Source organism: Trachemys scripta, chromosome 16, assembly GCF_013100865.1.
Source record: "Trachemys scripta elegans isolate TJP31775 chromosome 16, CAS_Tse_1.0, whole genome shotgun sequence".
NCBI lineage: Eukaryota > Metazoa > Chordata > Testudines > Emydidae > Trachemys > Trachemys scripta.
The window spans coordinates 19,391,990-19,407,222 of record NC_048313.1 but is presented as its reverse complement, the minus strand read 5'-3'; the positions used below and the strand labels follow the sequence as shown (position 1 = coordinate 19,407,222).

General features: G+C 54.0%; 1 protein-coding gene across 2 annotated transcripts in view; it reads left to right on the top strand.

The window, feature by feature from the left end:
* The window catches only part of PFKM (phosphofructokinase, muscle), a 56,193-nt gene that overhangs the window by 24,531 nt on the left and 16,429 nt on the right, over positions 1-15,233 (top strand). For both annotated transcript variants that reach the window (XM_034792141.1, XM_034792142.1), the window contains exons 4-13: positions 1,600-1,677; positions 6,240-6,429; positions 7,368-7,533; positions 8,099-8,143; positions 9,498-9,606; positions 10,705-10,800; positions 11,352-11,444; positions 13,215-13,340; positions 13,896-13,960; positions 14,638-14,701. In XM_034792141.1, the coding sequence (XP_034648032.1) occupies positions 1,600-1,677; positions 6,240-6,429; positions 7,368-7,533; positions 8,099-8,143; positions 9,498-9,606; positions 10,705-10,800; positions 11,352-11,444; positions 13,215-13,340; positions 13,896-13,960; positions 14,638-14,701 (1,032 nt within the window). The remainder of the gene's footprint in view (positions 1-1,599; positions 1,678-6,239; positions 6,430-7,367; positions 7,534-8,098; positions 8,144-9,497; positions 9,607-10,704; positions 10,801-11,351; positions 11,445-13,214; positions 13,341-13,895; positions 13,961-14,637; positions 14,702-15,233) is intronic.

Sequence of the window (15,233 nt, the reverse complement as noted above, 5' to 3'; positions counted from 1 at the left end):
CAGAATGAATTTTGTTATGTGCACCAGTATGGAGGTGATGTGTGGCGGGGCTGGGGCCGAGGGGTTCAGAGTGTGGGAGGGGCCTCAGGGCTGGGGCAGAGGATTGGGGTGTGGGGAGTGAGGGCTCTGGCTGGGGGTACGGGCTCTGGGGTGGAGCCGGGGATGAGGGGTTTGGGGTGCAGGCTCCCCCGGGGCTGCAGCAGGGAGAGAGGACTCCCCCGAGCCCTCTTTTGCTGCAGCAGCCCCAGGCCGGGGGGAGAGGCGCCTTTCCCCAGCCACGGCAGCTCTGGGGCTGGGACAGAGGTGCCTCTCCCTGGCTGTGGCAGGGCCGGGGCCGAGGGAGAGGCACCTCTCCAGTCCAGGCTCTGTGGCTGCGCGCCTGCGCGGCCCTTGATAGCCTGCTGCGTAGCTGCGCAGCTTAGAGGGAATTTAGCATTACACGTGCCTGCTTCCTAGTGATTGTAACTAATGCCGCATGTTGGGCTAAGGGGGAAGACCAGGAAAGGTGTGAGCAGGTGTGGAAGGGGAGGGCAATAAGCATAGGAGAAAGCAGACTGGAGAAGAGGAAGCTGTAGGCTCAAGCATAGGAATGCTCCCAAGTCCATTGTACTGCCAAGGAAACCTGCACCGCACTTTCACAAGACGAGCCTAGGAGCTTAAATTCAGAACCTTGCTAGACACTGACGAAGTGGGGTTTTTACCCACGAAAGCTTATGCCCAAATAAATCTGTTAGTGTTTAAGGTGCTACAAGACTCCTCGTTGTTTTTGCTAGACACTAAAAATCAGGGACTGAATAGACACTGGATTTTTGGCTTATTACAACAATTTATAACCCACTAACATCCCCCGTCCCCCAAACTGCTTTCCCCCACTCTTTCCTCCCTGTGACTGGAGAGGTGTTAACAGGCCACTTCACCTTGAATGGTCCCTTGAAATATGTGTTAACTACTTGTGCTAAACAATCTGCTCCATCTTGTATTTCGCTGTGACACTTAGAGCTCATCTTCAGGTCTGGGAACCCTACTCTGTGTAAGCTCGAAAGCTTGTCTCTCTCACCAACAGCAGTTGGTCCAATAAAAGATGTCACCTCGCCCACCTTGTGTCTCACTGTATTGCCAGTCTGTTATTTGCTTACTATCCTATATTGTGCCTGGACCGCGGACGTGTTTCCTACCCAGAGTACTTTGTTCAGAACCGAACTCACATCTACTGTTGTCTTCAGTTCTCACCCTCTCTGGGTCTACCCATAATGGTCCGTGCAATCCTCTGAGTCAGCAACAGGCCAGTGAGATACAGGCTTTGAAATCAGTAGCTGCTGGGATTGTTGAAACCCTGCAATGGATTGGGTGGGATATGGGCAAGAAAGTACCTCTGTGTGGGGCTGGGGAGGTGTCTGTGCAGGGGTAGGGAGTGCTCATCTGAATGTTAATGGTTCCATTCAGTTTGAGGCTTGCTCTGCTTAACTCTCCTCCCCAGTTCCTGTGGGCGCCCTCTGTCCATCCATCACCATAAGTGTCCATCTATCTATCCTAGCGGTAACTGGCGTAGGAAAGCCTTCAGACTTGCCCCTAATCTCTTTCCTGTGCCTTCCGTTCTAGGGTTACCAAGGACTGGTGGACGGCGATGACAACATCCAGGAGGCCACATGGGAACGCGTCTCCATGATGCTTCAGCTGGTAGGTCCTGGCATGAATCCCCTTGCTGGCTGTGAAAGGGAGCCAGTGCCCTGGGCCACTATTCTGGCTGGGCTTTACAAAGGAGCCAGGCACCCAACTCTCACTGAATTTCAGTGGGGTTTGGATACGTAAGGGCCAGATTTTCAAACGTGCTTAAGGGGCTTTGGAAAGTATGTCCCCATTGAAAGTCCTGGAACTTGTGCGGCGAACTGCTTTCCTCTATGTGTACCCTTACGGCAGCAGGTAGAGTACAGGCGCTACCGTGTAGTAGCTACCCGCGGCAGTGAAAGGCTCCAGCAGGCGGAGCTCCGCAGGCAGAGGCTCTGGCAGGCGGGAATACAAGAGCGCTTTTCCTCCTGCCTTATGGCGCGTGGCTTTGAACCAGCATACAAGACACGTTACACATGAATCGTGGCTGCGCCGCACACCCCAAGCAAAGGGGGCAGCGTGTCGCTGGGCTGCCCTAGGGTTAGCCCAGGATACCTGGCAGCACAGAATACTTCCCCTTCCACGCCAGTTTGGAGGGAGGGGGCGGGGCTGAATCCAGGCTCCGCCCACTCACATGCATGGGAGTAGAAGCCCTGCAAGCTACTTCCCACCTCCCCACAATGCTACCTGCCCTGTGAAGAGCCAGCACAGGAGAGGAAGGGAGCACCTGGAGGCATACAGCAAGGCTCACCCCACCATCTAGTCCTCAATCAGCTACCGGAAGCAAGCAGCTATGAGGGAACATAAAGTAGGCCCAGAATCCCAGAGAATGCCATTGTCTCCATCCCAGGAAAGAGCAGGTTAGCAACAGGGACAGGGAAACGTGCCATTAAGTCACAGTCACCACAGCTTTTGCCTTCACTGGATCCGCTGGTCCTCCCAGGGTTGGAAGAACCATCGATTCTTATAATGACTTTCGAGGTCATTGCAATTTCACGGAAGGGATTCCTGCCAGGAGGAAAATGATTGTAGCATCTTGCCCTTTTCTTCGGCGGGGTCACAGGCAAGGGCTCGGGAACTTGCGTGTAACGATATCCCCGAGGCTGGGGTCACAATGAATGTCTGAGCCCTAAAATAACGTGAAATCAGCGCTGAAGGCTGCCAGCAGCCCTGCTTGTGACCGGGGACCTCGGGTCGGGTTTCACAAACAAGGACTGCAGAGGGAACAGGGCTGTGCCCAGCTCTAGGCAGCGTGCCACCCTCGAGACGGAATCAACTGGCATGAAATCAGACCTCCCTCTCCCCCCACGTGTGCACATGTTGTTTCAACCCTGATTCTAACTCTCAGACCCGTATCGAAGGGCAAAACTGAGCCCTCTGCAGAAATCAGCGCAAGCCCTATGCATCATTTTAAGGCTTATGTGGAACTTACAGAGGTTCTAGGCCCTTGTGCTGGCCTCCTGCACAGAGGTGAACTTCGCCCTCTAAGAGGACTCGAGGGGGAATGCAGCGGGACACTGCTGCCATGGATAAATAGCTGCTTGTGTTCTCGAGCTGGGGGGGTCTTAATCTTTTTCTCTCTGAGCCTCCCCCCAATATGCTATGAGAAATCCATGGCCCACCTGAGCCACAACAACTGGTTTTCTGCATGTAAAAGCCAGGGCTGGCATTAGAGGATAACAAGCAGGGCAACTGCCTGGGGCCCCACGCCACCGGGCCCCCACGAAGCTACATTGCTCAGGCTTCGGCTTCAGCCCCAGGTGGCAGGGCTCAGGGCCCCGGGCAATGTGGCCTCTCATTTTTCCCCTCTATGTGCAGAATGAATTTTGCTATGTGCACCAATATGGAGGTGATGTGTGGCGGGGTGGGACTGAGAGGTTTGGAGTGTGGGAAGGGGCTCAGGGCTGGGGCAGAGGGTTGGAGTGCAGGGGGCGGGGAGTGAGGGCTCCGTCTGGAGGTGCAGGCTCTGGGGTGGGGCTGGGGATGAGGGGGTTGGGGTGCAGGCTGCCCCAGGGCTGAAGCAGAGAGAGAGGACTCCCTCCAACCCTCTCTCCCCACCACAGCAGCTCTGGGGCTGGGGCCGCGGGAGAGGCGTCTCTCCCCACCACAGCAGCTCTGGGGCTGGGGCCGCGGGAGAGGCGTCTCTCCCCACCACAGCAGCTCTGGGGCTGGGGCCGCGGGAGAGGCGTCTCTCCCCACCACAGCAGCTCTGGGGCTGGGGCCGCGGGAGAGGCGTCTCTCCCCACCACAGCAGCTCTGGGGCTGGGGCCGCGGGAGAGGCGTCTCTCCCCACCACAGCAGCTCTGGGGCTGGGGCCACCACGGGAGAGGTGTCTCTCCCCACCACAGCAGCTCTGGGGCTGGGGGAGTCCTCTCTCCCCGCTGCAACCCCAGAGCTGGGAGAAGAGGCGTCTCTCTTCATCGTGCCGCAGCCCCGGGCTAGGGAAGTGAGGTGCACAGCCTATGGTGGCCTCCTGTGCAGCCGTGCAGGCGCGCACCTTAGAGGGAACTTAGGCCACATGTGGTGGGGCTTCGGCTTTCTGCCCTGGGTGCAGCAAGTCTAATGCTGGCCCTGGTTGCTGGGCCCCCTGAAACCTGCTCGCGGCCCCCAAGGAAGCCCCAGACCCCTGGTTGAGAACCACTGTTCTCGAGGAGGCTAAAACCTAGTTTCTTCTTCTCCTGAGCCGGCTGGTCCAGAACAGGCTCCAGCCAGGAGCTCTCTTGTCGGTTGTCAGAGCCCCTGGCAAAGCTGTCAGTCAGAGGCTGGATGAATGACGATTCATACTGTGCATGTTACCGGGCCATCCCGTGGCGGCTAGGGAGCAGCAAGAGACTACGGCTGCAGGCCCAGCCCGTAGGATAGCAAGCTAGCCCTGCCACATAGCACAGTGCAGTACCGTCTCTGGGCAATGGCGACCCAGACCACGTCTCGGGTCCGTCGGCAGGGAATCACTGAAAGAGCAAGGGATCTCTTGCATAAATTGAACATCTACTGTAGAGCTACCAGGACCGGACAGCTCTTGGGAACGGCTAACCGGTGATGGAATCTTTCCCCTCCAGGTCACCAGTTCAAATCCAGCCCAGGCTGGTAGTGGCTGAAAACAGATGGCTCATGTTTGGGGGTTTCAGTCCCAGCTCGAGGGGAAGGGTGATTCCAGTGGTTAGGGCATGAGCCCAGCCCTCAGGGGATGTGGGTCCAAGCCCCTGCTCTTGTGTACAAATCATTTCCCTTCTCGGCACCTCCGTTTCCCATCCGTGAAATGGGGATCACAGCACTTCCCTCCGTCCCGGGGGGGTGGGAGGGTAAAGGTGGTACAGATGGTGAGGTGCGCGGATACTGCTGTGAGACAACCAATCCTGCATCTTGGCAGGGGCTTAGACTAGCTGCCCCTTGCAGCCCCTTCTAATCCTACGGTTCTATGGTAGCACCTTAGCTAGATAACACGCTATCCCCTCGCGAAAGCTGCCAGTCCCTCCTTGCGTCTCAGCCGAGAGCAGGATAGTTGAATGGAGTGTGGCTATTTCCCCGTCGACAGGAGCATCTGCCAGCTGAGGACCGGGCCACAGTGGGGGAGTGGGGTTGGCGGGGGAAGGATGTAGTTTGCGCTACTCATGGTAGTGGAATCATAGCAGCTCTATCCATAGGCGCTGACTTTCCAAAGGGCTGGGGGGTGCTCGACCCCTGGCTCGGCCCCATCCTCACTTCACCCCTTCCCCCAAGGCCCCACTCTTCCCGTCCCTGCTCCACCCCCTCCCCCAAGCGCACCACATCCTTGCTCCTCCCCTGTCCCTCGCCGCCTCCTGCACACCGTGGAACAGCTGTTCACAGAGGGCGGGAAGTGCAGGGAGGCGCTCATCCACGGGGATCGCTGGCAGGCGGGAAGCGTGGGGGAGGGAGGGGCGGGCTGATATGAGGGCTGCCCACCATTTTTTCCCCGTGGGTGCTCCAGCCTCGGAGCACCCACGGCGTCGCCGCCTATGCCTCTATCTACTAGGGTGCCTGCCTGGCAGGAAAGCGCCAGCATAAAGAGCAAGGCCTGGCGTAACCAAGATAGATTCAGCGTTTAAGACTATAAGGGACCATTCGATCATCGGGTTTGGACTCCTGGATAGCCCAGGCCATTACATTTCACCCCTGTGTTGAGGCCAATATCGTACGTTTGACAACAGCATCGTTGAGAAAGGCACCCTGTCTGGATCTGAAGGTAGCAAGGGATGGAGAGTCCACCACTTCCCTGGGGAGGTTTGCTCCAGCATCCTCACTGTTGGAAATTGAATTGGTCTGGCTTGACCTTCCAGCCCTTGGTTCTTGTCCTGCCTTTCTCGGCTAGTTAGGGAGCCCGCTCCCGGGGAAGGTACTTTTACACTGTAATCAAGCCGCCTCTCCATCTTCTTGCTGATAAACTAAACACATCGAGCTCTTTAAGTTTTTTTCTCCAGCCCTGTGACTCTTTTCTGCGTCCTCTCCAATTTGTTAACATCCTTTTTAAAATGTGGACACCAGAAGTGTTCCATGTCAGTCTCACCGAGAATCCACTCTGACATGCAACCTGCTGGCCTCCACCAGCTCCTGCGACACACCACACAACAGTGTTGGGGTTCCCTATTGACCCCCGCCTTCTGCCTCCATCCCAGGGCGGCACTGTAATTGGAAGCGCCAGGTGCCAGGACTTCCGCACGCGCGAGGGTCGTCTGAAAGCCGCCCGCAACCTGGTGAAGAGAGGCATCACCAACCTGTGTGTCATCGGGGGAGACGGCAGCCTGACTGGAGCAGACACCTTCCGGGCCGAGTGGAGCAGTTTGCTGGTGGAACTGGTTAAAACAGGTACCGTGGTGACAAAGCAATAGGTGGAGTGTCCCCAAGGGACACTGGCCTATTTATGCACGCCCCAAGGGCATGCCATCTCCCCAGCTCCCGCCCCCAAGATACCCACTCACCAGTGCACTCCCTTCCCAGAGACACCTCCTAGTGTGTGCGTCTCGTCCCAGGACACCCGTCTGCCCACGTGTGTTACTGCCCACTCGCTCCCGGGTTCCCCACCTACGCACATCCCCAAGCAGACCACAGTGGAGCAAAGATGGTGAGGGCGTGGAAATGCCAGACAGCAGAGCTTGCTGGGAAGTGGAAAAAAAACTTCACAAACACAGTGAATTTCCCCTCCCCTGTTTTTCCATCCAGATGTTGTTCCTCATTCGGCTCTAGCAGGAAGTGACGGGTTTGAAGCGTCGTTGAGGTGGTACTGAGAATTCTTTCTCAGGGGCTTGGCTCGCACGCTCAGACCCTAAATGATGGCCATTTGTGGGGTCAGGAAGGAATTTTCCATGCGGTCAGACTGGCAGGGATCTGGGGGGAGGGGGTTCGCCTTCCTTTTCAGCATGGGCACAGGTCACTTGCCAGGATCATTTGTGTGTATCTCACTGAATCAATCCCCTGCCACTGCAGAGGCCTGGGGCATGGGGGGCAACTCTGTCCCTCCTGGTCTCTGCCTGTGGCCCACAACAGTTCAGTCTCCTGAGGACTGTACTGCTTTGGTCTGGTTGCTGGGTTTGGTACGGGGATGGCGGGGTGGCCTTTTGTGGCCTGTGATGTACAAGAGGTCAGACTAGATGGGCTGGTGGTTCCTTCTGGCCTTAAACTCTGACTTTGGGCCTTACCCAAAGCCCCTTGATCACTGGGCTCTGGCTCAGGGCCTCGATGTGCATCGCCCAATGATAAGCTCACCGCAGACCGTGAATCAAGGGGCCCGTGGAATCTCTCCGCAGGTGGCGTCACGGCAGAGGAAGCCAAGAACTCGAGTCACCTGAACATTGTAGGAATGGTCGGCTCCATCGATAACGACTTTTGCGGCACGGACATGACGATAGGCACAGACTCCGCCCTTCACAGGATAATGGAGATAGTCGATGCTATAACGACGACTGCCCAGAGGTGAGGCCTGGGGATGGGTCTGCAACTCACCTCTTCCTTTTCAGCATCAGCGGTGGGATGCAGGGGTGTTGGGATGCCAGAGCCTAAGGGTACGTCCACAGTGCAATCAGGGGGTGGACCAGCCTGCCTAGCACCCTGGGTCATTATAGGGCAGCTTTCTGCCTTTCTGCACTTGGTTTTGTGTTCTGTGTCTGTACAGCACCTTGCACAACGGGGCCCTGATCCATGACTAGGGCTCCTGGGCACTGACGTAATACAGATGATTATTAATAATGCTAATAACGAGGTGCTGCACAAATGCGTGGTGGGAACCAGTCCCAGCCCTCAACTGCTGACCATCTGCAAAGTCAAGATGAACACAGGAGGAGAAATGACTTGCCAAAGGTCACATGGGAGCACCAGGTATAGCATCAAGACCTTCTGAATCCCAGTCTTCTGCCCTGATCCACTGGACTCAGCTGCGTCTCCACAATGTTAAGGCCTTGTTGCTACTTAGGTAGATATATCTGTGGTATTGCTGCACTGCGGTAACTGCTGGGTGCACTCTCTCTCCTGTCTCTTGCAGTCACCAGAGGACGTTTGTGCTGGAGGTGATGGGCCGTCACTGCGGGTGGGTAAATCTTTCCTCCCTGTACGTTTAACGGTTCTGAATTTTCGCCACCTCCTGACCCTTTGGCCCAGCGCACGGGGAGGCGGGGTCCTTGCTTCACAGGAAATAGAGAGGCTAGAAAGAGGGGCCAATCGCAGGAAAAGACGGGCCGGAGGGGCAAGCCATCCCGCCTGTCTTTCCAACCCACAAAACCAGTGAAAACCCAGGGGTGGAAAAAAGTCACTCTTAATTGTAATCAAGCTGGGTGAAACAGATCCTGATGCACATGGGCAGTATGAGGTCTATGCGCCCTTAGGGCTTAAATGACATGTAAGTGGTGTGTAGGCCTAGTATTGCCTCTGTGCATTCTCTCTCTCACCCACTATTATAATAGTCTCCTCTTTCCAGCTAGGACTCAGATGGGAGTCTCTGATGACGCGGGCTGCAGGGGCATTTCTTGCCCGAGGCGAGTCACTGTGCCGCCACTAAAAAGCAACATTAGTCTTATAGTTCGGACGGTAGTGAAGGTTGTGACTCGCTCGCTGTTTAATAAACGTAACAGCGGGGAAACTCCTCCGGTTTGGAGAGAAGAAAGGCTGAGTCAGGGAAGGGAAAACGGCGAGTCCCACGTCGTGAGTCTCGGGGGCTTGATCCCGCTCCCATTGAAGACAGTGGGCCAGTTCTCAGCTGGTGTAAAATGGTGTCGCTCCATTGGAATCAAGGCTGAAATTCTGGGGCTCAGCGGAATGTAGGGTAACCAGATGTCCCGATTTTATAGGGATAGTCCTGATATTTGGGGCTTTTTTTAATATGGGCTCCTATTACCCCCGAACCCCCCAGTCCCGATTTTTCACACTTGCTGTCTGGTCAGCCTAGTGGAGTGTCCCTTTTGACCTTGAGATCTGTGGCTGTATAAGAGTTTTGTTAAGTTGGCTGCAGGTGGAATTCTCCCCTAGCACAAGGCTGGTGTCCCTCTGCAATCCCACATACGTCCTTCAGCTGGGCAGGGCCCCTTGTGCACCAGGGTAGATGTCCCCCAGGGGAAGCTGAGGGAGCTCAGTCTGCAGTGTGGTCCCCCACCCCACCCCCGATTGTCCCCCAAAACTTCAGGAGGTTTGAAATTTCATCAGAGTTAGTTCAGAAGAGAAACAGAGTGCCAGGGAACTCGGGGTGCCCCAGGGCATCGAACAGAACTGCATGGAATAGTTTATTTTTGCATGCAAATTTGAAACTGGCAAGCAGTTATTTCCAGAACAGCTCCCTCCAGCCCTTGCCATCAACGGCAGCTTCTCCGCTTGCTAAGCAAGAGGCGTGAACTTTAAAACTCACAGCACACCCCTGGCTCGCTAACCTTCCTCCTTCTCTCTCACCTTAGCTACCTAGCTCTCATAACAGCCCTGGCTTGTGGTGCTGACTGGGTTTTCATTCCCGAATCTCCGCCTGAGGATGACTGGGAGGAACACTTGTGCAGGAGGCTAATCGAGGTAACCCCCTCTTGTAGGCAACTCCTGCTTTGCACAGACTTGATCCCGGATTGGGATGCTAGGACGCTCGAGAGTCAAGCTCTGAGAAGGACATTGGTCTAGTGGTTAGAGGACTGGTCGGATCCTGGAGTTCAAGTCCCTGCTCTGCCACTGCTTCCAGTTTGACCTTTGGCAAGTCACTTGGGCCCAGCTCTTCAGAGGTATTTAGCTGCCTAACTCCCACTGACATCACTGGGAATTAGATGCCGAAACACCTGAGCCCTTGTCTCTCTGTGCCTGAAATTCCCCACGTGGATAATAGCACGGCTCCACCTCACAGGAGGATTGTGAGCATAAATCTACTTAAAGATTGTGAAGCGCTCAGATACCGTGGAAGTGGGGGGCCATGTGCGAACTGAAGCTAGATTTAGCTCGATGCTTTCCCTTCTCCATTTGGTCTGGTCTCCTGCTGGAAGGAGTTCCCGGGGACAGGAAGGCTAATTGGTCAGGAATTTTGTGACAAAACATTTCTTGCATCCTGGATGGGCTTTCTGGAGAGAACGAGGAGTACTTTCGTAGGCTTAGCCCAAATAAATCTATTAGTCTCTAAGGTGCCACAAGTACTCCTCGTTCTTTTTGCTGATACAGACTAACACGGCTGCTACTCTGAAACCTTTCTGGAGAGAGACACCCCAGAGTAGCCCACTGATCTGATCTGCCAGAATCCGACAGAGCAGAGTTTTGAACGAGGCTCTTCCATATCCCAGGGGAGTGCCCTAACCACTAGGCAATTGGCCACAGTGGTGAGTGCGCTGTCATATGCTGATCATGGGATCAGTCTGTGTTCACAAAAAAACAGGCAGGGCCTCGGCGTCCTTCTGACGTGGAACAAGAATGTCGACAGCTCAAAACTGTTCACAGAATGGACTTCTGGTTTCCCAGCCAGCCCTCGCTAGCACCCAGCGCTCTGCTTAGATCCTGCTTCAGCCCACGGCTGTAAGTGGGACTAGAGCAGTGCATTGGCCCTATTCTGTCCCCTGCGTGGGGGTGAATCCAACCCGCAGTGTGCAATTTTACACGTTACATCAATGGGTTGCTTTCTCCTTTCCTTTCCTTCAGACAAGAGGCCGGGGATCGAGACTAAACATCATTATTGTGGCTGAAGGAGCCATCACCAAGCAGGGCCAACCCATCACCTCGGAGAACATCAAAAACGTGAGTGGGGTCTGGGGTCAGCTCTGTGCTCTCGTGGTCTCCCAGAATGCACCTGTCTGCTTTCAAATTACCACGAACGCTCAGCTCGTCGGCTGTTGTAAAGCAGCATTGCTCGACGGCGTGTTGGCGATTTACCCCAGCTATAGATATGGCCCCAAAAGTGCATCCCTCTTTGGTGCTGCCCGAGATGCCCGAACGGAATGAGGAGCCTGTGGCCTTCCACGTGGCTGCCTTAACGAGATTTGGAGGGCCTGGAGGCCTTAAAGATTTGCTGGTACTCTTTGCTGTCCAGCAGTTGTGCTGGATCACAGCTAGCCAGACATTATGGCTGGGCAAGACAGGGCTCCACTAGCAGAAAGCTTTAAAATCACCCTCAGTTGCAGAGCCTCATCTGGTGTCAATCACCCAGCACAGCTCCATTGGAAGGCTGAGGATCTGGCCCCCGGATATTAGTTTCCAGTGGTCTCTGCTGTTGCATGTTCACTCATGTCACAGTCTGGACTCTTGAGATAAAGATGAATCTCTTCCGTCGTTTTCTCGCTTCCCTTTAGTTGGTTGTTAAACGCCTTGGCTATGACACGAGAGTCACCATCCTTGGGCACGTGCAGCGTGGTGGGACCCCCTCTGCCTTTGACCGCATCCTGGTATGAACATTTGCTATCTCCTCCACGCTTCTTTTAGTTGAGATCCTTTTACAAACCCTAATGACCCCCATTGCGGCCTTCCCTCAAGACAGAGCCAGGGGACTCCAGAGCAGAGCATAGAGTCATGGGAACACAGGGCTGGAAGGGACCTTGAGAGGTCATCCAGTGCATCCCCCTGCACTGAGGCAGGATTAAGCACACCTAGATCATCCCTGACTGGGATTTGTCTTAAAAACAACCTCCCTAGGGAACCTGTTCCAGTGAGTCACGCTTTAACCAGTGTTTCACACTGGTCCTGGCCAATTTGGGGCCCACAGAAAAATCTCCCTGGCCCCTGGGCTGGAGGAGCTCTTGCTCCAGCAGGGGCATGGAGCTTTTCCAGTCTCGGGGGAGCGGAAAGGAGGGAGTGCAGGGGCAGGGCCTCAGGGAAAAGAGGCACAGTGAGGGGGTGAATGGTGAGGGCTGCAAGTAGACGGGGGGGAGGGGCTCCAGGCTCCGCTGCGGCCCCCAGACGGGGGGTGGGGGGGGAGAAGAGGCTCCGGGCTTGGAGCTCTGGCCAGGGCTGAGAGCTCCGCTGCAGTCCCGGCCAGGGCCATGGGGGGCGGGTTAAGAGCAGCATGCAGGGGCAGGGCCTTGGCCGGAAGAGACGGGGCAGGGGTGCTAGCCTCCCCAAGGAGAAGCTTCACGCGCTGCCCCTGCACACAACGCACAGTCAAGCTGTGGAACCCATTGCCAAGGGATGTTGTGAAGACCAGTAGTATAATTAGGTTAAAAAAAGAACTAGATACATTCCTGGAGGATCGGTCCTTCAATGGCTATTAGCCAAGATGGTCAGGGACATGATTCCCATGCTCTGTGTGTCCCTAAACCTCTGACTGACAGAAGCTGAGACTGGGTGATGGGATGGATAACTCAATAATCGCCCTGTTCTATTCGTTCCCTCTGAAGCACCTGGCACTGGCCACTATCGGAAGACAGGACACTGGGCTAGATGGACCATTGGTCTGACCCAATATGGCCGTTCTTATGTTATGTGCTAAGGCTGTTCTCATGACCCCCTTCAGCCTTCTCTTCTCTCGATTAAACATGCCCAATTCTTTCAGCCTTTCTTCAGAGGTCAGGTTTTCTAAACCACTTATCTTTGTTGTTGCTCTCCTCTGGACTCTCTCTCATGGCAGTCGCATGGCCCTGGTGCATTATAGGAAATATAGGCCAGTTGGCGAGCCCAGCCCAGAGAGGGGAATGGAGGAATAAGACGCCCAAACTACAGCGCCCATGAAGCACCACAATTGCATTTTAGAACTGAAATATTTCCGGGTTTGGATATTCAATTTTTTCAATGAAAAATCAACATTTTCCTGGAAAGCAGACACGTTTTACGAAAAAACTAGTTTAGCTGAAAAATGGATTTTACATTAAAAAAACAGCTTCAACGGCAATTTTTTTGACCAGTCCTAAAAAGGGCCACCACCCTCCATTCATCAGTAGGGACTGAACCTGTGACCTACAGCTCCAAATGAAAGAACAAAAGGAGTAGCCCCATTACCTGATAGCAGTAGTAGGCTGTTATCTTCTATGTAGACTAGCCACCAATGGTAGGGTTGGGGGAAGAGATCTAGTTATCCGTATGTTACAGTGTGGTTTTTTTAAGTTCTTCCTAAGGACTGATTCAGGGGAATCTGTATTGAGGGTATAAGTGGGAGCATGGGATATGGATGTCCAAGGAAATATAGAGCCCTCAAGGACTAAAGCCCCTTCTGTGTGTCTCAGGGAAGCAGAATGGGGGTGGAAGCAGTCATGGCCTTGTTGGAAGGGACCCCGGATACCCCAGCATGTGTCGTCAGCCTGTCCGGGAACCAAGCTGTCCGCCTGCCTCTCATGGAGTGTGTCCAAGTGGTGAGTATTTCCCTCCCTCCACTCCAACCACGTCCAATGTGCTAGGTGCTGTACGAACATATGGTAAATGACAGCTCCTGCCCCAAAGAGCTTACAGTTTAAAAAACTGGTGGATGAGACTAACAAGAGGGTGGATGGGAATAATACAAATAGATGCTTTAAAACAGATGGGCAGTTCTTAGCCAATCAGTAGCAGAGATGACAACTTGCCATCCACCTAGACATCACCAGGGGCCGTGTTCTCAGATTTAAGATGAATGGGAAAGTTCACACCTCTTGGAGCTCTTGTTTCAGGCTCTTTGCAGACTCCAGCAGGCCTCGGTCAGTCTCAGGTCACATTTCCAAGCTTTTCTGTGCATCTGCGAGAGCCAGGAATAGTATTTTTAAATGAAAACAGATTCTGATCTTAACATACAGCCCAGGCCCGTAGTGCCTTGCTCCAGACCTGCTTGTGCTTAATCTCAATTTCCATCTGGGATTGCAGTCGAGTTAAAATGAGATTTTTAGAGACCGATCTTTAGATCTTTTCTTTTTCCTGCTGCTTCCTCCTCACAGACCAAAGATGTCACGACAGCAATGAATGAAAGACGATTTGACGATGCCGTTAAATTGAGAGGAAGGTGAGTGAATGTGCTATTTAAAATAAGATATTTAAAGGGTCAGGGACCTATTGTGGCTCTAAATATACTATAATAATAATAATTAATAAATAATCCCTAGCTCTTATCTAGCACTTTTCATTAGCAGATCTCACAGTGCTTTACAAAGGAGGTCAGTATTATGACCCCCATTTTACAGATGGGGAAACTGAGGCACAGAGGGGTGAAGTGACTTGCTCTAGGTTACACAGCAGGGCAGTGGCAGAGCCAGGACTCAAGTCTCCTGAGTCCCAGTCCAGTGCTCTAGCTACTAAGCCACACTGCACTGAAAAGAAACCAGCGTTCCTCTAATGATGCTTAATTGGGAGACTTACAAGTAGGCGAAGCTCACAGTCTCCTCCACAGCATGAAGATGCTTATCGACTACAAAAGAGAAAGGTGTCCATTTTTACAGGGAGGGGAATTAACCATTGGAACAACTTTCCCAGGAACGTGGTAGATTCCCCATTGCTTGGAGTCTTTAAATCAATGCTGGAATATTGAAATGAAAAATAGTCTAGCTCAACCACCAGATATGGGCTGGATGCAGGACTCATTGGGAGAGGTTCTCCGGTCTGTGTGATGCAAGAGGTCAGACTAGATGATCAGAATGGCCTCTTCTGGCCTTGAGCTCTGACTCCCCCCCTCCTTTCTTGCAGGAGCTTCCAGAATAACTGGAACGTTTACAAGTTGCTGGCTCACGTGCGCCCACCCTCTACAAAGGTACGAAACAAACAACAGGTGGCTCCTCGTCCGTTTTCTTTACGATCTGCGCAGCTGTGTATGCATCAGGGCTGGGATTTTCAAAGGAGGCTAAGGCAGATAGGCATCCAACCCTCCCTGTTAGTTTTCAATGGGAGTTAGGCACCTCATGCCCCAGGCCCCTTTGAAAATGAAAGTGTAGACCATTGGTGGGCAACCGTGGCTCGCAGGCTGCATGCGTCCCATCAGGGTAATCTGATTGCGGGCCACGAGACATTTTGCTGATGATGACTATCTGCAGGCACGGCCCCCCGTAGAGCCCAGTGGCTGCAGTTCGCCGTTCCTGGCCAATGGGAGTTGCGGGGAGCCGTGGTCAACATCAGTAAAATGTCTCGCAGCCCACAGTCAGATTACCCTGATGGGCCGCAGGTTGCCCACCACTGATCTAGACCCTCAGCGTGCTGTGGGGCCATGTGGCTGTGCCAATCCAAGGCTACGGGTCTGTACTATGAGCCAGCCCAAATCTGTACATCTGTGCCAGTGCCCCGGGGCC